The sequence below is a fragment of the Cyprinus carpio genome, chromosome B10 (genome assembly GCF_018340385.1).
Source record: "Cyprinus carpio isolate SPL01 chromosome B10, ASM1834038v1, whole genome shotgun sequence".
NCBI lineage: Eukaryota > Metazoa > Chordata > Actinopteri > Cypriniformes > Cyprinidae > Cyprinus > Cyprinus carpio.
Window position 1 is genome coordinate 10,246,256 of NC_056606.1, and position 22,666 is coordinate 10,268,921.

The following is a 22,666-nucleotide window of genomic DNA, read 5'->3' on the forward strand; positions in this document are numbered from 1 at the left end:
TCTTCATTTTGTCATTTGATCCGAATATGTCCATACAGAATATTTGTGAGATTTAGTCAGTCGAAACAGATTAATTGATTTAAATTGTCTCAGGAAAAAAGTGATTAGTGTTGTGTTGAATGTCGAATTTTGTGTATATTTGTTAATGTAAGGTTTGTGGGCACATTAATGTTTTTAGAATTTTTGGAGTAAAAATATAGTTTTTATTTAGAAGTAGAAATAAATAAATAAACATATATTGATTGTTGAAAAACAATGGTTGTTTCAATGTAAAGTGAGTTATGAAACAACTGTATATATTCTGCATAGGTGTTGCGCTTGGCTGTGGTCTGCCTCTTTAAGACTGATTCATGTTGTGACTGGAGAGCGCTCGTCCAATAACAGGACCGCACTGCACAAAGGGATCCACTCCCTCCCCCACATAATGCTGAGAACCATTACGCACAGACCTGAGACAAAATGCACTGCACTCGCTGCAATGTATTTATGTACGGAAATTAATCTAGGATTTTATACATTTTAAAATATTACACTATATTTGTAAAGGCTTATAGTCGTAAGATGAATGTCAGAATACTGGAATCAACGATTATTTATCGTGTTTGGAAATGAGGACTCAACTACAAAGGAGGATTTTGCTCTGGCGGGCGCTGTGGCTGTTGTGTTTCGCTGTTTTGTGGAGAGATACAGAGGCGCAGCTTCGTTATACAATACCGGAGGAGCTGAAGGAGGGATCTGTTGTTGGAAATGTAGCTAAAGATCTCGGTTTGGATTTATCTGAAATATCTAATCGTAAATTACGGATAGCATCTGATTCTGGTAAGCAATATTTTAGTCTAAATTTGCGGAACGGCGAGCTGCTTGTGAATGATATTATAAACAGAGAAACCCTGTGCGGACAAAGCGCGAGTTGTTTGTTACCATTGCAAGTCATAATCGAGGATCCACTACAGTTTTATCGTGTCGAGGTGGACATACAAGATATTAACGACAACTCTCCGAGTTTCCTTTCAGACACAAAAAATATTGATGTATCAGAGGCCACTCTAACCGGAGCTAGATTTCATTTAGAGCCTGCGCAAGACGCAGATGTAGGGTCAAACTCTTTGCGCACGTATGCTTTAAATAAAAATGAATATTTTGTCTTACATGTTAAAAATGACAATGACGGAACGAAAGTCCCAGAAATTGTTTTGCAGAAAGCACTTGATAGAGAAAAACAGTCTATACACCATCTGATTTTGACAGGTATTGATGGAGGTGATCCAGCAAGATCAGGCACTACTCAGATTACTGTTAAAGTTTTGGATGCAAATGACAATGCTCCGGCATTTGAACAAGATTTATATGGTGTTAAAGTGACGGAGAACTCTGCTCCAGGTACAATCATTCAGAGAGTAAAAGCAATTGACTTAGACGATGGAGTAAATAGTGAAATAGAGTATTCGTTAGGATCTCTCACACCAGAAGCAATAAAGCAGTTATTTTCCATTGACTCAGATACTGGCGAATTAACCATATCAAAGAGTCTTGACTATGAAATGAGCTCCACATATAAATTCGACATACGCGCCAGAGACAAAGGAGCTCCTGTAATGGAGGGACATTGTAGAGTTCAGGTGAATGTTTTAGATGTGAATGATAATGCACCAGAGATCACTATCACATCTTCACCCAAACCTGTGCCAGAAGACGCGCCCGCTGGGACTATGGTAGCGTTAATAAATGTTAAAGATTTAGATTCGGGGGTAAACGGGAACGTAACGCTTGATATTTCACCTGATACCCCATTTAAATTAAAACCAACATTTTCAAATCATTATGCACTAATAACAGATTCACAATTAGATCGAGAAAAGTTTCCTAGATATGACATTGAGCTAAAAGCCTCAGACGCTGGATCACCTCCACTGGTATCTAGTAAACTCGTTACAGTTAGTATACTAGATGTTAATGATAACCCTCCCGTTTTTTCTGAAAATGTGTACTCAGTTTATATTAAAGAAAACACAGCTCCAGGATCAATTTTAGCATCAGTAACAGCATCCGATTTAGATACAGGAGAAAATGCCAAAATTGTCTATTCAGTTCTCGATGCTAATACTCAAGGCGTACCGGTCTCTTCGTATGTTTATATAAACTCTGAAAATGGTAGTATATTTAGCATGCACTCATTTGACTATGAGAAAAGGAAGGTGTTTCACGTCATCGTGCTTGCTAAAGATCACGGCTCTCCTCCTATGAGCAGCAACACAACTGTACATGTGTTTATTTCGGACCAAAACGATAATGCACCTGCTGTCATTTACCCGTCCACATCCATGGGGTCTGTCTCCCATCAGAGGATGTCCCGTTCTGCTAAAGCAGGACATCTCGTTACTAAGGTAACAGCAGTGGACGCGGACTCGGGTCATAATGCCTGGCTGTTCTACAGGCTCGCGGAGGCCACGGACGCGTCTCTGTTCAGTGTCAATTTACATACGGGAGAAGTGAGGACTAAACGCGCTGTTTCAGAGCACGGTGACTCCTCTCAGAGACTGCTCATAGAAATAAAGGATAATGGAGAACCGATCCAGTCCACCACAGTCACAGTGGATATACTGATAGAAGAAGGCGTTCATGAGCCCATCTCGGATTATAGTATGAAAAGTACAGAAAACAACAACAAGAAAAACGGGAAAATAACTTTATATTTGATCATTTCGTTGGGAACAGTATCACTTTTATCTGTTTTGACATTGTTCACGTTGATTGTAAAATGCGTCAGAAGCAGCATCGGAAGTTCAAGCTGCTGTGTCAGGCGAACCGACTCTGAATACAAGAACCCCAACAGAAACCTCCAGATCCAGCTCAACACTGACGGGCCCATTAAGTATGTGGAGGTTCTGGGAGGGGACATGATGTCTCAGAGTCAGTCCTTTGGCTCCTATCTCTCTCCAATGTCAGAATTCAGTGATCTCACCCTCGTTAAACCCAGCAGCACCACAAACTTTACAGACACGCTAAACGTGCTTGATGCGTCATTACCAGACAGCGCGTGGACTTTCGAGAGCCAGCAGGTGAGACTTTTGCTAATAATCGATTTATTTGGCCTTTTTTAGATTTCAAAGCACCATTTTGTGGATGCATGAGTATAATTTCTATAGAAAAAGAGTAACATATGCCTTTTTTATGTTAATTATTTTATATATATATATATATATATATATATATATATATATATATATATATATATATATATATATATACACACACTGTAAAAAAATATGGAGTAGGATTTACTTGAAAAAACTTTGGAAATGTTTTTCACTCAGAAAAGGCTAGTAAACTTACAAACATTTGCCAAGTAAAAGCCTAAACATAATTATTAATAGGTTTAATTAGACATATTTAAGTTAAGTTTACTTGGAAATTGCCAGTTAATTTTGTTGACTCTTTGTTTGTAAATTTTACATCATGTAATGCTTTTCGCTGTAAAAAAAGTGTACAAATTTTTCCTTCTTTTGCACTCATATGTTTTAAGTAAAACTCTAACATTGAATTAAATAAAATCTTCAAGTTCATACAATTTACTTTAACAAGGCAACACTTGAAAACCACCATTCTATTACAGCATGTGATTCACTTGCAAACATGCAAGTAAGCATGTAGACAGGCTATTATCCTTTTAAGATAATATGCCTACTCAATAAAATGAATAGTCAAATGAACACAGAGACATTAATACTTGGTACACCACACACAATGACGGTAACAATTAGTGAATAGTGTTTGAGTATGAATGGGTCATTTTGAGTAGAAAATGAACTCCAGGTGTCACAAAACAGTATGTTACTAAAACAAACAACAACTAACAACTAAACTAAACAACTAACAACAAAAGCAACCATAAAACAGTGTACATTTTTAATTATTCATGCCCCACTGAATGATGGGAAATATGGGATCTTAACTTTGATATTTACTTAAAGAATCCTTGTATACATAACAAACGGTTCTAAGTAAAATATACTTATGAGTTTTTTTTTAACTTTAATTTCTACTTAGGCAGTTCCATTTGATTTTACTTATGTATTTAAGTAAAATAAATAAAAACGAAACCTCAAGTAGCTTATTGAATTAAACGGGATATTTTGAAGTAAAAAGACAAAATAGTATTTGTTTGTAAAATTTACTTAACTGATGCTATCTTTATTTACAAGTTCAAAAAAAATGACTTTTTACAGTATATATATATACTTTTTACAGTGTATATATATACTTTTTACAGTGTATATATATATATATATATATATATATATATATATACTGTATGAGATATGTGCGACGATGCAGAACTAACAGCAAACAACATACAACATACAGAATACAACATTTTCAGCAAAAAGGTGCATGTTCGCCTTTAAGAGAGACTCTGTCCTCTATTGGGCAGCTGCGCACTGAGCTCAGCGCCAATGAGTTGCGAGACTATACAAAGGGATCTACTCCCTCCCTTAGCAGGAAAGGGCTACAATGTGTGATAGGAGCTGTAGATAAGGAGAATAGACTCGCGGTTATGACTCTGATCACCACAAAACCGACCCCTCGATCCAAACGGATGTGCGATTTTAATGAAAGAAGAAAAAATATGTTTTTGTCTGGATATATGCGAAGCACTCATTGATGAAGTTCAAATTACTGTGGAAATGAGACGCATTCGAGTGTGGAAACAGGCAGCGTATTGGCTGTTTGTTTTCTCTCTATTATGGAATACAGTTGGAGCTCAAATTCGATACACTATACCAGAGGAACTAAAGGAAGGATCTGTTGTTGGAAACATTGCAAGGGACACTGGGCTAGACATTTCTGACATCGCTAATCGTAAGTTACGGATAGCCTCTGATTCTAGTACGCAGTATTTTAGTGTGGATTCAAGGAACGGTGAGCTGATTGTCAATGGTAGAATAGACAGAGAGGCGCTCTGTGGACAAAGCGCCAGTTGTCTAATGCCATTACAACTGGTTATAGAGAATCCACTGCAGTTATATCGTGTTAATATAGAAATACAAGATATAAATGACAATGCACCGAATTTTCACACAAAAGACAGCATTTTGAAAATAGCTGAATCAGTAGCAGTGGGCGCAAAGATTCCATTTGAAAGTGCAGAGGATTTAGATGTCGGTAGCAATAGTCTAAAATCTTACGCTTTGAGTAATAACGCATTTTTCCGTTTAAATGTGAAAACATTTGAGGATGGTAAGAAAGTACCAGAACTGATAGTTGATAAACCACTCGATCGAGAGAAACAATCTGTACATAAGCTCATTTTAACAGCATTAGACGGTGGCGATCCTGTAAAATCTGGAACTATTATGATACAAGTAATCGTTCAAGATACTAATGACAATGAGCCGAAATTTGAACAATCGCAATATAAAGCATCTGTGCAGGAGAGTACGAGATTTGGTTCAAGTGTCTTAACCGTAAAAGCCACTGATTTAGATGAAGGTCTAAACGGCGAAATACAGTATTTTTTCGGTGCACGTACACCAGATTACGTGAGGAAAACTTTTAATATCACTGCTGAAACCGGAGAAATCACAGTGATTGGGAAACTTGATTACGAGTTAACAAAATTATACACGTTTGATGTCTGCGCTAAAGACAAAGGGAGCCCAGAGCAGGAGGGCCATTCTTCAGTGATGCTGCACATCATTGATGAGAATGACAATATTCCTGAAATTATTCTGACATCTTTACCTAGCCCTGTGTCAGAGAATGCATCAGTCGGTACAGTCGTAGCTTTAATCAACGTCAAAGACTTGGACTCGGGTGATAATGGCAAAGTAAATCTTACCATCTCCACTAGTTTTCCTTTTAATCTAAAACCAGCATTTGACAATCACTATTCTTTGGTGACTGGCTCACTTTTGGACCGTGAAGCTAATGCTGAATATGACATAAAATTAGTAGCTACAGACTCTGGTGGACCACCTTTAAAATCTACGAAAACTGTAAATGTAAAAATACTTGATGTGAATGACAACCCTCCAGTATTCTCACAGCCCTCGTATACAGTGCACATAAAAGAAAATAGCCCGCCAGGTGCTTCATTATTTTCTGTATCTGCATCTGATATTGACCAAGACAAAAACGCAATACTGAGTTATTCAATCCTCGATTTAACTTCAAATCAACTTCCAGCATCATCTTATTTTTATATCAACTCTGACAACGGAACTATTTACAGCATGAGCTCTTTTGATTATGTTATGAAGAAAACTGTTCTGTTTTGTATTGTAGTGTAGGGTAAAGGGCTTTGCTCTTCTGATCTGAGATGGCAATTGTTCTTTTGTTTTGTTTATTCTGTAACGATAATGCACCTGCTGTCATTTACCCGTCCACATCCATGGGGTCTGTCTCTCATCAGAGAATGCCCCGTTCTGCTAAAGCAGGACATCTCGTTACTAAGGTAACAGCAGTGGACGCGGACTCGGCTCATAACGCCTGGCTGTTCTACAGGCTTGCGGAGGCCACGGACGCGTCTCTGTTCAGTGTCAATTTACATACGGGAGAAGTGAGGACTAAACGCGCTGTTTCAGAGCACGATGAATCCTCTCAGAGACTGCTGATAGAATTAAAGGATAATGGAGAACCGATCCAGTCCACCACAGTCACAGTGGATATACTGATAGAGGACGGCTTTCATGAGCCCATCTCAGACTATAGAGAGAAAACTATCGAGCCCGACAAGAAAACTGGCAAAATTACATTGTATCTTATCATCTCTTTGGCTTCAGTGTCCTTGTTGTGTCTGCTGACGTTTTTCATCTTACTGGTGAAATGTGCACGAGGCAGTAGAAGCTGCTGTATCAGGAGGACAAACTCTGAATACAAGAACCCCAACAGAAACCTGCAGATCCAGCTCAACACTGACGGGCCAATTAAGTATGTGGAGGTTCTGGGAGGAGACATGATGTCTCAGAGTCAGTCCTTTGGCTCCTATCTCTCTCCAATGTCAGAATTTAGTGATCTCACCCTCGTTAAACCCAGCAGCACCACAAACTTTACAGACACGCTAAACGTGCTTGACGCGTCATTACCAGACAGCGCGTGGACATTTGAGAGCCAACAGGTGAGATACAGAATAATAGTACATTAACTCAGCATTAGTGCACACTTGTATGTGAGGTTATGTGAGGACATGCTTGAAAGTTTGTGTGTGTGTGTGTGTGTGTGTGTGTGTGTGTGTGTTTGTCTTTTTCTTTCTTAACAAATTTGTGTGTGAGTGAGAGAGAGAGAGAGAGAGAGAGAGAGGAAAGTCAGCCAGGGAGATGGAGAGAGAGGAGAGAGAGAGAGAGAGAGAGAGAGAGAGAGAGAGAGAGAGAGAGAGAGAGAGAGAGAGAGACGGGGTAACTTGGCTTAAATATCTATGCTGTACAAAGATATTAAATTGATTTAATATTTAATTAATATAAATATATCTTTTTATTATTATTATTATTATTATTATTTTTTTTTTTTATTTTTTTTTTTTTTTTATTTTTATTATTATTTTCTTTCTTTATGATGTCAAAACAAACTCCCGGAGATAATGTCGATAATTTTGTACTGCATTCAGTACTTTGGACTGGACAGCTCCCGTGACGTTGTGACGTTATAGAGTTTAGGTGCTACTTTATACGAGCTAGTTTGGTAAGCATTGTTTGGCTGGTAAATAAATAAATAATAGCAATAATAATAATAATAATAATAATAATAATAATAATAATAATAATAATAATAAAGTAATTAACAAAATAATTTTAGTAGGAAACTGTATTTCCTAATCACAGAAATTGAGATTTAACTGTTAATGCCAAAAGTTTACATAACACATTAAATTAATAATTCCCTTACTGAGAAAATAAATTACACTTGCTCATATACCTGTAATGCTCAAATGCTAATACCTTGTTATTTTTAGGTTGTTTTGCATGCAGACGCATTTTCTCGTCTAAGCAGACGGGAAATAAGTCTCAAAGTAACTGCATAACATATTTTACAGCATAGTTGTCCACTAGATGCCGTAACACAAACAACAGAAGGCTGGTTATGCCTTTAAGAAATAGCAAAGCACCTATTGGATGAGAGAGCGTGCGCGCTGTACCAATCTTGCTTCAGACCGTACAAAGGGATCTACTCCCTCCCCCAGCCAGACGAGGAGTACAATGATGAGAGCTGTAGAGCGAGAGGAAACATGAACGCTTTATGAGGCTGATCACCACAACGAGAATGGGCTGAGTAGACGTTTATTTGAAAATGGAAAATAACATTCGGTTTTTCTAAGGATGTAAAATGAGGATTTGTAAATGGGGATAAAAAACGCAGCAGAAAAATGAGGCACAGGAGGATCGGAGGGTGGAAATGGGCAGCGCTTTTGCTGTTCGCTATCTCTCTGTTGTGGAAGACAGCTGGAGCTCAGATTCGCTACACAATACCTGAAGAGTTAAAGGAAGGATCTATCGTTGGGAATATTGCGAAGGATCTTGGTTTTGACATCTCAGATATCGCCGAGCGTAAGTTACGAATAGCATCTGAGTCGAATAGACAGTATTTTAGTGTGGATTCAGGGAAGGGTGATCTGGTAGTTAATGGCAGAATAGACAGAGAGACGCTCTGTGGACAAAGCGCCAATTGTCTAATGCCACTGCAGATCGTTATTGAGAATCCGTTACAGTTACATAAAGTTGAGATAGATATACAAGATATAAATGACAATGCGCCAAGCTTCCACAGTAAAGAGGGAATATTAAACATTTCTGAATTAACTGCTCCGGGCGCACGATTTACCCTTGAAAGTGCCGAGGACCTCGATGTTGGAACTAATAGCCTGAAGTCATATTCATTAAGCAATAACAATTTTTTTCGTCTAAATTTAAAAACTAACAAGAACGGTGTCCAAATACCAGAACTAGTGCTTGATAAACCTCTAGACAGGGAGAAACAGGCAATACACCATCTTATACTGACAGCTCTAGATGGTGGTAATCCAGTCAAATCTGGCACGTCTGTATTGCAAATATCTGTTCAGGATTTTAATGACAACGAACCAAAATTTGAGGTTGCTGCATACAAAGCATCTGTTCTAGAAAGCGCCGTTGTTGGTTCAAGTGTGCTCAAAATAAAAGCAACAGATTTGGATGATGGTCCTAATGGTAAAATACAGTATTTATTTGGTGCACACACCCCCGAACTTGTAAGGAACGTTTTTAGAGTGAACGCTGAAACCGGCGAAATAACAGTATCTGGAAAGCTAGATTACGAGACTAAAAAGTCATATACGTTTGATGTGTGTGCTAAAGACAAAGGGAATCCAGAGCTCGAAGGACAGTCGTCGGTTCAAATAGATATCATAGATGAGAATGACAATCCTCCAGAGATTATACTGACATCTTTACCTAGCCCTGTGCCTGAAAATGCAACGGTGGGAACTGTGGTGGCTTTGATTAACGTCAAAGATTTGGACTCCGGTAATAATGGCAAAATCGAGCTAACTGTCTCTCCGGACGTTCCCTTTAAACTGAAGCCATCTTTTGATAACCACTATTCGTTGATAACTGACTCATTATTAGACTGTGAGGTTCATTCTGAATATAATGTAGAAATACTGGCCATGGACTCCGGTGTTCCACCCTTAAAAACTATGAAGACGGTAAATGTTAAAGTACTTGACGTGAATGACAACCCTCCAGTGTTCTCACAGTCCTCATATAATGTTTACATAAACGAAAATAATCTGGCAGGTGTTTCGTTGTTTTCTGTATCTGCGACTGATATTGACCGAGACAAAAATGCAATACTCACATATTCAGTTCTGGATTTAAGTTCAAATCAATTTCCAGCATCATCTTATTTTTATATCAACTCTGAGAATGGTACTATTTACAGCATGAGCACATTTGATTATGAGAAAACTAAACTACTCAGAATTGTAGTGCAGGCTAAAGATCATGGCTCTCCTCCTATGAGCAGCAACACAACTGTTAATGTGTTTATTTCGGACCAGAACGATAATGCACCTGCTGTCATTTATCCGTCCACATCCATGGGGTCAGTCTCTCATCAGAGAATGCCCCGTTCTGCTAAAGCAGGACATCTCGTTACTAAGGTAACAGCAGTGGACGCGGACTCGGGTCATAACGCCTGGCTGTTCTACAGGCTCGCGGAGGCCACGGACGCGTCTCTGTTCAGTGTCAATTTACATACGGGAGAAGTGAGGACTAAACGCGCTGTTTCAGAGCAGGATGACTCCTCTCAGAGACTGCTGATAGAAATAAAGGATAATGGAGAACCGATCCAGTCCACCACAGTCACAGTGGATATACTGATAGAGGACGGCTTTCATGAGCCCATCTCAGACTATAGAGAGAAAACTATCGAGCCCAACAAAAAAACTGGAAAAATTACATTATATCTGATCATCTCTTTGGCTTCCGTGTCCTTGTTGTCTTTGGTCACGTTTTTCATCTTACTGGTGAAATGTGCAAGAGGCAGTAGAAGCTGCTGTATCAGGAGGGCAAACTCTGAATACAAGAACCCCAACAGAAACCTGCAGATCCAGCTCAACACTGATGGGCCCATTAAGTATGTGGAGGTTCTGGGAGGAGACATGATGTCTCAGAGTCAGTCATTTGGCTCCTATCTCTCTCCAATGTCAGAATTCAGTGATCTAACCCTCGTTAAACCCAGCAGCACCACAAACTTTACAGACACGCTAAACGTGCTTGACGCGTCATTACCAGACAGCGCGTGGACGTTCGAGAGCCAACAGGTGAGATACAGAATCATAATTTAGCATCACTGTTAGCATCACTATTAAGATTGATTAAGGTTGATATATTGTTGAAACTTAGTACTGTGTCCTGAAGCCACACTTCATATTATGTAATACTGCACAAGTGCGTTTGTATATATATATATATATATATATATATATATATATATATATATATATATATATATATATATATATATACTGTATATGAGAGAGAGAGAGAGAGAGAGAGAGAGAGAGGGAGTGGGCGTGCACAACTGTTGTAAATTTCAGCACCACGCATTTGGACAGCGGGTAGCATCTGCGGGCTGCAGTTTTGTTTTTTGTTTTTGTTTGTTTTTTTTTTTTAATTGAACGAAAATTTAATGTTTATTGTCTATTTTGACATACATATATCAAAACTATCTAACATAAATAAATGCTGGACTAAATGGCTACAGGGCAAAAGTATTAATACTACATGCCAACTGGCCCCTTTAACAGACTCATGACGCATTTCCACAATAATTTACGTTTTAAATGTTGCCAAGTTTTTAAATATGCATTTTCATTATTTAAATAAAAAACATACTTATTATATGCGTTTGTATTATTAACCCTGTACTAATTAATAATAATAATAATAATAATTAGGTTATGAGAACAACCAAATAAATTACACTTGCCCATTCTTTATGCTCACAAAAAATGCTCATACCTTGTTACTTTAAAGACGTTTTGCTTACAAAAATATTTGCCCGTGTAATAATCTATAAGCATGGGTCTGAAATATTTTGAAACACAATTCTCCACTAGATGCCGTAACATTCACAACAGAGGGCAGGTTATGCCTTTAAGAAACAGCAAAGCATCTATTGGATGAGAGAGCCTTGAGCTTAGTACCAATCGTGCTTCTGACCGTACAAAGGGATCTACTCCCTCCCCCAGCCAGACGAGGAGTACAATGATGAGAGCTGTAGAGCGAGAGGAAACATGAACGCTTTATGAGGCTGATCACCACAACGAGGAAGGGCTGAGTAGTACATTTTAAAATGAAGAATATCATTCTGTTTTCTGTGGATATAAATTGACGATCTGTTGATGGGTATGTCAAGTGCAACAGAGAAATGAGGCACAGGAGGATCGGAGGGTGGAAATGGGCAGCGCTTTTGCTGTTCGCTTTCTCTCTGTTGTGGAATACAGCTGGAGCTCAGATTCGCTACACAATACCTGAAGAGTTAAAGGAAGGATCTATCGTTGGGAATATCGCGAAGGATCTTGGTTTTGACATCTCAGATATCGCCGAGCGTAAGTTACGAATAGCATCTGAGTCGAATAGACAGTATTTTAGTGTGGATTCAGGGAAGGGTGATCTGGTAGTTAATGGCAGAATAGACAGAGAGGCGCTCTGTGGACAAAGCGCCAATTGTCTAATGCCACTGCAGATAGTTATTGAGAATCCGTTACAGTTACATAGCGTAGAGATCGAAATACAAGACATTAATGATAATGCACCAAATTTCCATAATAAAGATGCCACATTAAAAATACCTGAACTGATTGCTCCAGGGGCACGATTTACCCTTGAAAGTGCTCAGGACCTCGATGTTGGCAGCAACAGCTTAAAGACTTACTCACTTAGCAGTAACGCTTTTTTCCGTCTTAATGTAAAAACTCTAAAAGATGGAAGAGTAGTACCAGAACTTGTGATTGAAAAAAATTTAGACAGGGAGAAACAGTCTATACATAAGCTTATTTTAACAGCCCTGGATGGCGGTAATCCAGTCAAGTCTGGCACGTCTGCATTGCAAGTAATTGTCCAAGACATCAACGACAACGAACCAAAATTTGCAGTTGCTGCATACAAAGCATCTGTTCTGGAAAGTGCCGTTTCTGGTTCAAGTGTGATCAAAGTAAACGCGACCGATTTAGATGAAGGTCCAAATGGTGAAATACAGTATTTATTTAGTGCGCATACGCCTGAACTTGTAAGAAATGTTTTTAGTGTGAACGCTGAAACCGGTGAAATCACAGTTATTGGAAAGCTAGATTTCGAGACTAAACAAACGTACACATTTGATGTGTGTGCTAAGGACAAAGGGAATCCGGAGCTCGAGGGACAGTCGTCGGTTCAAATAGATATCATAGATGAGAATGACAATCCTCCAGAGATTATACTGACATCTTTACCTAGCCCTGTGCCTGAAAATGCAACAGTGGGAACTGTGGTGGCTCTGATTACCGTCAAAGACTTGGACTCAGGTATTAACGGTAAAATCGATCTAACTGTCTCTCCGGATGTTCCTTTTAAATTAAAACCTTTTCATAATCATTATTCACTAATAACTGACTCATTATTAGACCGCGAGGTTCATTCTGAATATAATGTAGAAATACTGGCTATGGACTCTGGTGTTCCACCCTTAAAAACTGTGAAGACGCTAAATGTTAAAGTACTTGACGTGAATGACAACCCTCCAGTGTTCTCACAGTCCTCATATAATGTTTACATAAACGAAAATAATCCAGCAGGCGCATCACTGTTTTCATCAAAAGCGTATGATAGTGACGAGGATAAAAACGCTCTACTTACTTATTTAATTCTGGACTCAAATTCTAATCACGTGCCAGCATCCTCTTATTTTTATATTAATTCTGAAAACGGAACTATTTACTGCATGAGCTCCTTTGATTATGAAAACGTAAAACTGTTCAGTGTTATAGTGCAGGCTAAAGATCATGGCTCTCCATCTCTGAGCAGCAACGCCACAGTCCATGTGTTTATTTCGGACGAGAACGATAATGCACCTGTTGTCATTTACCCGTCCACATCCATGGGGTCTGTCTCTCATCAGAGGATGCCCCGTTCTGCTAAAGCAGGACATCTCGTTACTAAGGTAACAGCAGTGGACGCGGACTCGGGTCATAACGCCTGGCTGTTCTACAGGCTCGCGGAGGCCACGGACGCGTCTCTGTTCAGTGTCAATTTACATACGGGAGAGGTGAGGACTAAACGCGCTGTTTCAGAGCACGATGACTCCTCTCAGAGACTGCTGATAGAAATAAAGGATAATGGAGAACCGATCCAGTCTACCACAGTCACAGTGGATATACTGATAGAAGACGGCTTCCATGAGCCCATCTCAGACTATAGAGAGAAAACCATCGAGCCCAACAAGAAAACTGGCAAAATTACTTTATATCTGATCATCTCTGTGGCTTCCGTGTCCTTGTTGTGTCTTTTGACATTTTTCATCTTACTGGTGAAATGTGCACGAAGCAGTAGAAGCTGCTGTATCAGGAGGACAAACTCTGAATACAAGAACCCCAACAGAAACCTGCAGATCCAGCTCAACACTGACGGGCCTATTAAGTATGTGGAGGTTCTGGGAGGAGACATGATGTCTCAGAGTCAGTCCTTTGGCTCCTATCTCTCTCCAATGTCAGAATTCAGTGATCTCACTCTCGTTAAACCCAGCAGCACCACAAACTTTACAGACACGCTAAACGTGCTCGATGCGTCATTTCCAGACAGCGCGTGGACGTTTGAGAGCCAACAGGTGAGACACATTCAGATTTAAAACGTTAATATTTATATATACACTATATACTATGTATATGTATAACGGTAGCCTGATTCGTCATACTCATATTCTAGGCAGAATGTGAGTCTGATACTGCTCCATTGCACTTGAATTATGGGGCGTGTCTTAACCGAACCAGTAAAAAAAAAAAAAAAACTCTGCACTCAATTGGATAGACCTACAACCAATCAGAACAACGCAGTAAGTGACGTATGTTGAGCAACGCATAGTTGTCAACAGAGTTCAACTGCACGCACGCACGCTGGAACTGGAAGAAGTAGGAAAGTAATGAGTGTAAATGATCTTTGCCGCTGTTGTAAAAAGAATTTAAGAATTCGCGGAGTACTTACAAGCACGAATAACATTTTTGAGAGAAACACAAATGGTGCATGTACATACGAACAAGTTCTCTGTTTAGGATTAGATCTCGACAATAATGAAAATAAATCTTATCGCATTTGTCGGCCCTGTCTCAACTTTATTACACGGTTGCAACGCGACTTGACTAACTTAAAAAAATGGAAAGGACGAAAGAGACAAGGCTGAAGAAGCGTGTTCATCTGAGGCTTCAAGGAAAAGAGATCGTGAGCCTACCTTCCAAGACGCCCTATCTTACGTAACCGCAGATAGCCTGTCCATCATCGATTAAAGCCCGCCCTGGCAATTTGATTGGCTCGGCCTTCTGGGATCCGAGCATAATTACTCCTCAATGGATCGAGTCCAGACCGAACTTCCCGTCCAAAATATTTTTTGTGATGTTTTAGGGATGGTCATACTCATATTATAGGGGTAATGTTGGTGGCGGTGCTTTCAATACCTTGGACAGCACCACACGTGTGCTTTCGTCTGAGTAAAGTAACGTTCCTCAAGAAAAAGGTGAGCTATGTTAGTGTATATATATATACTTCACTTTATACTTTTACACATAATAATAACAATGACAACAACAATAATATTAATAAGCATCACGTTATATACCAAAGAATTCGGAATTATTTATTTGATTAATATTAAAATAAATTGAACTTTACAAAATTATACAAAAAAGCACAAATAAAATATGACCCATGATGTATCATACTCTTCTATTGCAAGGTTGTTTGGTGTGAGTTTGACAGCAGGTGCTGATACTGCGCCTTTAAGAGGCAGTGCTCTTTCTACTGGTTATTGCGACTGTTCTCTGCACCAATCACATGCAGAACTGTACAAAGAGATCTACTCCCTCCCCCACTGAAATTACAACGTTCAGTGCGAGCGGAGAGGAGGGATGCTATAATCTCTCCGATAAAATGGATTCTAGCATATTATTGAAACAAAATGGACAAGCGAAATTGTCTTCGTGGTGGGATCCCTAGTTTTTATTAGAACGGCGAATAGTCTGGATATAAAAATCAAAATGACAAAGAGGGTGGCATTCAGATGTTGGAGGCATTATTTGCTTTTCTTTTTTCTCTTTCTTCTTTTGTGGAGTACGACAGAAGGACAGACTCGCTACTCAATTCCCGAGGAATTAAATGTGGGCGCTGTTGTTGGAAATATTGCAAAAGATTTAGGTTTGAAAATATCTGAGCTGTATGACCGTAAGTTGCGAATAGCTTCTGAATCAGGTAAGCAATATTTCAGCGTGGATTTACGAAGAGGAGAGATTGTGGTTAATGAGAGAATCGACAGAGAGATCCTTTGTGGAGAAAACGCAAATTGTCTGTTGCCTCTGCAAATCGTTATTGAGGATCCTTTACAACTTTACAGAGTGGAAGTCGACATACAGGATATTAATGACAATTACCCGCATTTTCAGTCGATGGACCGTGTTTTAAAAATAGCAGAATCCACTGTCCCTGGCATGCGCTTTCCTTTAGAGAGCGCAGTAGACCCAGATGTAGGCAGTAACACTTTAAAAACGTACACTTTAAGTAAAGACGAATGTTTCAGTTTAAAAATAAAAGATCTTGGAGATGGCCGAAAAGTACCCGAATTAGTACTGGAGAAACCTCTGGATCGCGAGAAGAAACCGATTCATCAGCTGATGTTAACTGCCTTAGACGGAGGGAACCCGATTAGATCAGGAACGTCTCAAATTAATGTCACTGTTTTGGATATCAATGACAACAATCCCGTATTTGAGAAAAATGTTTACAAAGCGGCTATTTCTGAAAACACAAAAAGGGGCACGACGATTCTTAAAGTTGAAGCTAAAGACTTGGACGAAGGTCCTAATGGAGAGATAAAATATTCATTAGGAGAGCACACTTCTGATGCTTTGCGCTCGTTATTTCATATCGATGAGAATACCGGGGAAATTATACTAAACGGAGAGTTGGACTATGAAACCACTCCTATGTACAACATTGAGATAAGAGCTAGAGATAGAGGTGTCCCCGAAATGGAGGGCCATTGCACAGTAAAAATAGAAGTCTCGGATATTAACGACAATCCACCGCAGATACTGCTTACGTCTAAACCGAGCCCTGTGCGCGAGGACGCGCCTAGCGGGACAGTTGTAGCGTTAATAAGCGCAAGGGACATCGACTCTGGTGACAATGGAAAAGTCAGTCTGCAGACACAATCTGACCTTCCGTTTATTTTAAAACCATCTTTCTCAAACGAATATTCGTTGGTTACAAACGGTGTTTTAGACCGCGAAACGTTCCCTGAGTATAACGTGGAAATCACTGCATTTGACTCAGGCTCGCCCCCTTTAAGTAGCAAAACAATAATTCCAGTTAAAATTACTGATGTTAACGACAATGCCCCAAAGTTCTCTGAAAACGTGTATTACGTGTACATAACAGAAAATAACACTCCAGGCTCTATTATCTGTTCGGTATCTGCCCAAGACGTTGATGTCGGCGTAAATGGTAAAATATCATACTCTATTGAGAACCCTAAAAATTGGGATACTCCAATATCCTCGTATATCTACATAAACTCTGACAATGGAAGCATATTTAGCATGCATTCGTTTGACTTCGAAAAAATAAAAGTGTTTGAGATCATCGTTCAGGCTAAAGATCATGGTTCTCCATCTTTAAGTAGTAACGCGACAGTTCATCTGTTTATTTTGGATCATAACGATAATGCACCTGTTGTCATTTACCCGTCCACATCCATGGGGTCTGTCTCTCATCAGAGGATGCCCCGTTCTGCTAAAGCAGGACATCTCGTTACTAAGGTAACAGCAGTGGACGCGGACTCGGGTCATAACGCCTGGCTGTTCTACCGGCTCGCGGAGGCCACGGACGCGTCTCTGTTCAGTGTCAATTTACATACGGGAGAGGTGAGGACTAAACGCGCTGTTTCAGAGCACGATGACTCCTCTCAGAGACTGCTGATAGAAATAAAAGATAATGGAGAACCGATCCAGTCCACCACAGTCACAGTAGATATACTGATAGAGGACGGCTTTCATGAGCCTATCTCAGACTATAGAGAGAAAACTATCGAGCCCAACAAGAAAACGGGCAAAATAACATTATATCTGATCATCTCTTTGGCTTCAGTGTCCTTGTTTTGTCTTTTGACGTTTTTCATCCTACTGGTGAAATGTGCGCGAGGTAGTAGAACCTGCTGTATCAGGAGGACAAACTCTGAATACAAGAACCCCAACAGAAACCTGCAGATCCAGCTCAACACTGACGGGCCCATTAAGTATGTGGAGGTTCTCGGAGGAGACATGATGTCTCAGAGTCAGTCCTTTGGATCCTATCTCTCTCCCATGTCAGAATTCAGTGATCTCACCCTCGTTAAACCCAACAGCACCACAAACTTTACAGACACACTAAACGTGCTTGATGCGTCATTTCCAGACAGCGCGTGGACGTTCGAGAGCCAACAGGTGAGACAAACTCAGATTTAAACAAGTTATATTTGTACATTCTACATTATTTATGAGTAACTGAGAGAGTGACGTTACTATCAGCACCTTGGACAGCTCCGTGCGCGCTTTTGTCTAAGCAAAGTAACTTTCCTCCAATAGAAACGCATGTTTTTATCCCCACCCCTTTAACTCTTCTCCTAGACCAGCACAGGCTTGTTGCTCTTAAGAGCTGTATTGTTAGTTCAGAAACTTAGAACAAATGGTGGAGATCATGGATATAAAACAAAACGTGTTTCTCATATACTAAACAACGTCTCGTCGGGTCTAGGATATGCATGAATTAAAACCCCGAAGGAGTCTCTAGCTACTAGTGGAAATGGAGAATAAAGAGCTTTTTCAGAGACATTTGGACTGGGCTGCAGTTTGGATTGTTCTTAATTCCTTGTGTTTTGCAACGCACGCTTCGGAACTTTTATATTCTACAGCTGAGGAATCTAAACCAGGAACAATTGTTGGCCACTTGACTAAAGATTTAGGAATGGACGTTCATATAATACTTCTAAGAGAGATGCGAATCATATCGGAATCTAATGCTAAGTATTTTGATGTAGACCTGACATCTGGAACTTTGGTAGTCAAGCAAACAATAGACAGAGAAAGTATGTGCGGAGGAAGTTTACATTGTCACACTCGGATTCAGATTTCTCTTCAAAATCCTTTGGAAATGCACAGCGTTACGGTAGAAATTGTGGACGTTAACGACAACGCGCCACACTTCCAAAGTCGAAACACTTCTTTGGAAATTTCAGAAGCGGCTGCGCCAGGCACTATATTCCGCTTAGAAAGTGCGCACGACCCAGACGTGGGCGTGAATTCACTGCGCGCTTATTTTCTTAGTCAAAACGGTTGTTTTATGCTAAAAGTAGAAACTAAAAGCGACGGAAGCAAAATCCCAATTTTAGTCTTAAACAAGCCTCTAGACAGAGAAAAGACGAGCGAATTTAGATTGATATTAACTGCAGTTGATGGCGGCAGTCCAGAAAAGTCCGGCAACAGTGCCATTTTTATAAATGTTCTAGATGTCAATGACAACGCGCCACAATTTCATAGCCCTACAAAAAGAATCACGCTTTTAGAAAATTCACCTCATAGAACGTTAGTTGCAACTCTTAATGCCTCTGATGCCGATCATGGTCAAAATGGTGAAATAACTTATACGTTTGATAAATACACCCCTGACAATGTGTTAAAACTCTTTAGCGTGGATTCTATGACTGGTGAAATTAGAGTTACAGGACTAGTCGATCACGAGCTCGCTAATGTATATGACGTCACTGTTCTTGCTAGAGACAAAGGAATACCTCCCATGGAGGGCTCGTGCAACATCAAAATCGAGATTATTGACGTGAATGACAACACCCCTGCTATCAGCATTAATGTGGTCTCTCCTGTAATCTCGGAAAATGTGAGTTCAGGAACTGTCATTGCCCTAATCAAAGTTAAAGATGAAGACACAGGGGAAAATGGTGATGTGACCGTGCACATTCCTTATGGGTTGCCTTTCAAGATGAGTTCGCCATATAAAGGGCTTTTCACTTTAATGACCGATAGCCTGCTGGACAGAGAGGCTGTGGCTGAATACACCATTACTGTGACCGCCACAGACTCTGGTTCCCCACCCCGTTCCTCGCAGGAATCTTTTGTGTTACGTCTTTCAGATGTTAATGATAACCCCCCAGTCTTTTCACAGCCTTCCTACTCTGCGGACATAGCCGAAAACAATGTCCCAAATGCTCCCCTTCTGTCCGTGTCTGCCTCAGACCCAGATGTGGGTGAGAATTCCACCATTTATTTCTCAATTTTAGAGAGTGAAGCTCTTGGAAGGTCTGTGTCTTCATATGTATATATAAACCCAGATAGTGGGCAGATATATGCCATGAGAAAGTTTGATTATGAGCAATTGAATGCTTTTCAATTCATAGTGCAGGTTCATGATAGAGGAACTCCAGCTCAAAGCTCCAACACTACGGTGAATGTGTTTATTATAGATCAGAATGATCATCCTCCTGTCCTTATATACCCTGCACCCCCATCTGTTGGGACGCTGCAGTTTTTGGTACCTAGCACAGCCGGCATCGGACACCTACTCAATCGCATCACATTCGTAGATGGTGATAGTGGCCACAATGCTTGGTTATTCTACAGTCTCTCAGGGCTTGATGCTGAAATGTTTCATATAGGTGCACACACTGGAGAGCTGCGTACAGCCCGTACACTTACAGAAGAAGACAGCAAGTCTGTTTTTAGCTTCATTGTGATTGTAAAAGATAACGGCAGGCCTTCTCTCTCTGCTAGCGTGGTAGTTAACATCACCCTGGCTGAGAAAGCTTCAGAAGTCTCTTCTGAACGTAGACGCTCTACCTCAAAAAGTCCAAAAGTGTCTGACCTAACTTTGTACCTTATAATTACATTATCCTTCGTTATTACAGTCTCATTCCTGGTTATCATTTTTGTAGTGGTGCGCTGGCTAAGCCACCATGGTTACATTATGTGCCTCATGCAAAAACTCGGTTTCAAGCACACACCTCGTGAGCACCAACACAACGACCTCCACCTGCAGCTAAATACCGATGGTCCTATTAGATACTTGGAGGTCGTGGGGGCCTCCCGGGATTTCAACAAACACACATACACGCATGGTTTCTCCACTATCTCCAGCAGGAGCGACTTTGTGTTTGTTAAGGCCCCACAGAGCACTCTAGGCATGCGACTGTCAAAAAGACTCTTCACTCACTCACTCATGAAGGTGAGATTTTCAGGAAATATTACAGACTACCATTTAAAAGTTTGGGGTCAGTAAGAATTTTTTTTTTTAAATCTAAAACACATTAAAATGACAATAATGTGGAATATTATTATAATTTAAAGTAACTGTTTTGTATTTTACATATTTTACAATGTAATTTATTCATGTGATGGCAGCCATTACTCCAGTCTTCAGTTTCACATGATCCTTTAGAAATAATTTGAATATGCTGATTTGATGCTAAAGATATTTTTTATTTTTTTATTTTTTTTACCAATTTTTTTTTTTAATATTTTTGTGGAAACCGTGATACACTTTTTTTTCTTCAGGATTCTATGCTGAATATAAGGTTTAAAAGAACCACATATATCTGAAATAGAAATCTTTTGTACAGTTATAAGTGTCTTTATTGTCACTTTTGACCAATTTAATGCAACCCCGCTGAACAGAAGTATTAATTTCTTTCAAAAATTCTTACTGACGCCAAACCTTTGATGGGTAGTGTAAGTAGTTACTGTCCTTAATTAAAAAAATGTTTGCATCTGTTAGTGAAACAAATGATACATGGTTCAAATATTTGTTGTATGAATTTTATTGTCACCATTTTTTTTTGCATACAAAATCATTTTTAGTTAGATGGAAATCATGCTGTGTATATCATTAATTCAGACTAAGGCTCTAGTCACTATGACTCACTTTTTGGTCTAACCACTCTATAATGCCAAGTGTATTAAGAATCAGGCCACAATCTGATCTATTTCTAGACACAATGACTCAGCAGAGAATTTAACTACATAAATCTAAGAAATATGACTGAAAATATTGTGTTCAAATGCTCAAGTCAGGTGAGGCAGATTGTTACAGTCATTATGATTTACAAAGTAGAAGCAGTTAGATGCAGATGTATGCATACAGTTCCGAATAGCAGACAGTCTTTGTGGAATCTATAATAGAGTTTGTAGGATCATAGTGTGATATTGCACATGCTTTGAATGCTATCTTGCAAGACAATGACTTGACTCAGTGTAGGGAGATGCAATAGAATTGTGTGGGATACTAAGGAAAATATGACAAAATGATGAAAAAATCCAAAAGGGGATGACATTTTAGCCATAATCCTCCTACAGGTGATCTCATATTTTGTTTGATACAGACCTGTGTATACTCCTCATGTACATGCACTCATGCGTGACAGCAACATGATCGAAGTTTCAATTATTCACACACACTCTCCCTCAACCTATTTTCTACTTTATGTTCTTCTTTGTTGCTCTGTTTCTCACTACTCTCCTCAACTTATTTTTTTCTGTATCAGCAAAGGTGAAGTTTCAGAAAACAGTCCTGAGGAAAAGCAGAAAAATTGCACCAAACTGTACTCTGCTGTCAATAATATGAATTTTTGTTTCAGAACTACAACCTTCTATGACAGATTGGAAGGACCTGGGATCCAGGAAGGACCAATAGTGGATATGATTCTCTATGCCAAAGAAAAGTATTGACAAAACTCTTTTCTTCTTATTTTCACAAAATCCACCCAATGCTGACTGGCGATTTCCCCCAAACCAGAGGCCTGGACCCAGCGGGTGAGTGTTGGATTCAGTTTATGTGTCTAGCAAAACCTATAAATACATTTGAGATTATCCACGTGGTATTACGTACACTGTTTTGTAATAATTTTCATT

General features: G+C 39.5%; 1 protein-coding gene across 42 annotated transcripts in view; it reads left to right on the plus strand.

Moving 5' to 3' along the window:
• The window catches only part of LOC109097792 (protocadherin gamma-C5-like), a 98,752-nt gene that overhangs the window by 68,854 nt on the left and 7,232 nt on the right, over positions 1-22,666 (plus strand). For 28 of the 42 annotated variants that reach the window (XM_042732431.1, XM_042732449.1, XM_042732430.1 and 25 more), the window contains one exon: positions 22,509-22,567. In XM_042732431.1, coding sequence (XP_042588365.1) covers positions 22,509-22,567 — 59 coding nt within the window. The other 14 variants (XM_042732429.1, XM_042732446.1, XM_042732428.1 and 11 more) reach the window with 13 other exon arrangements.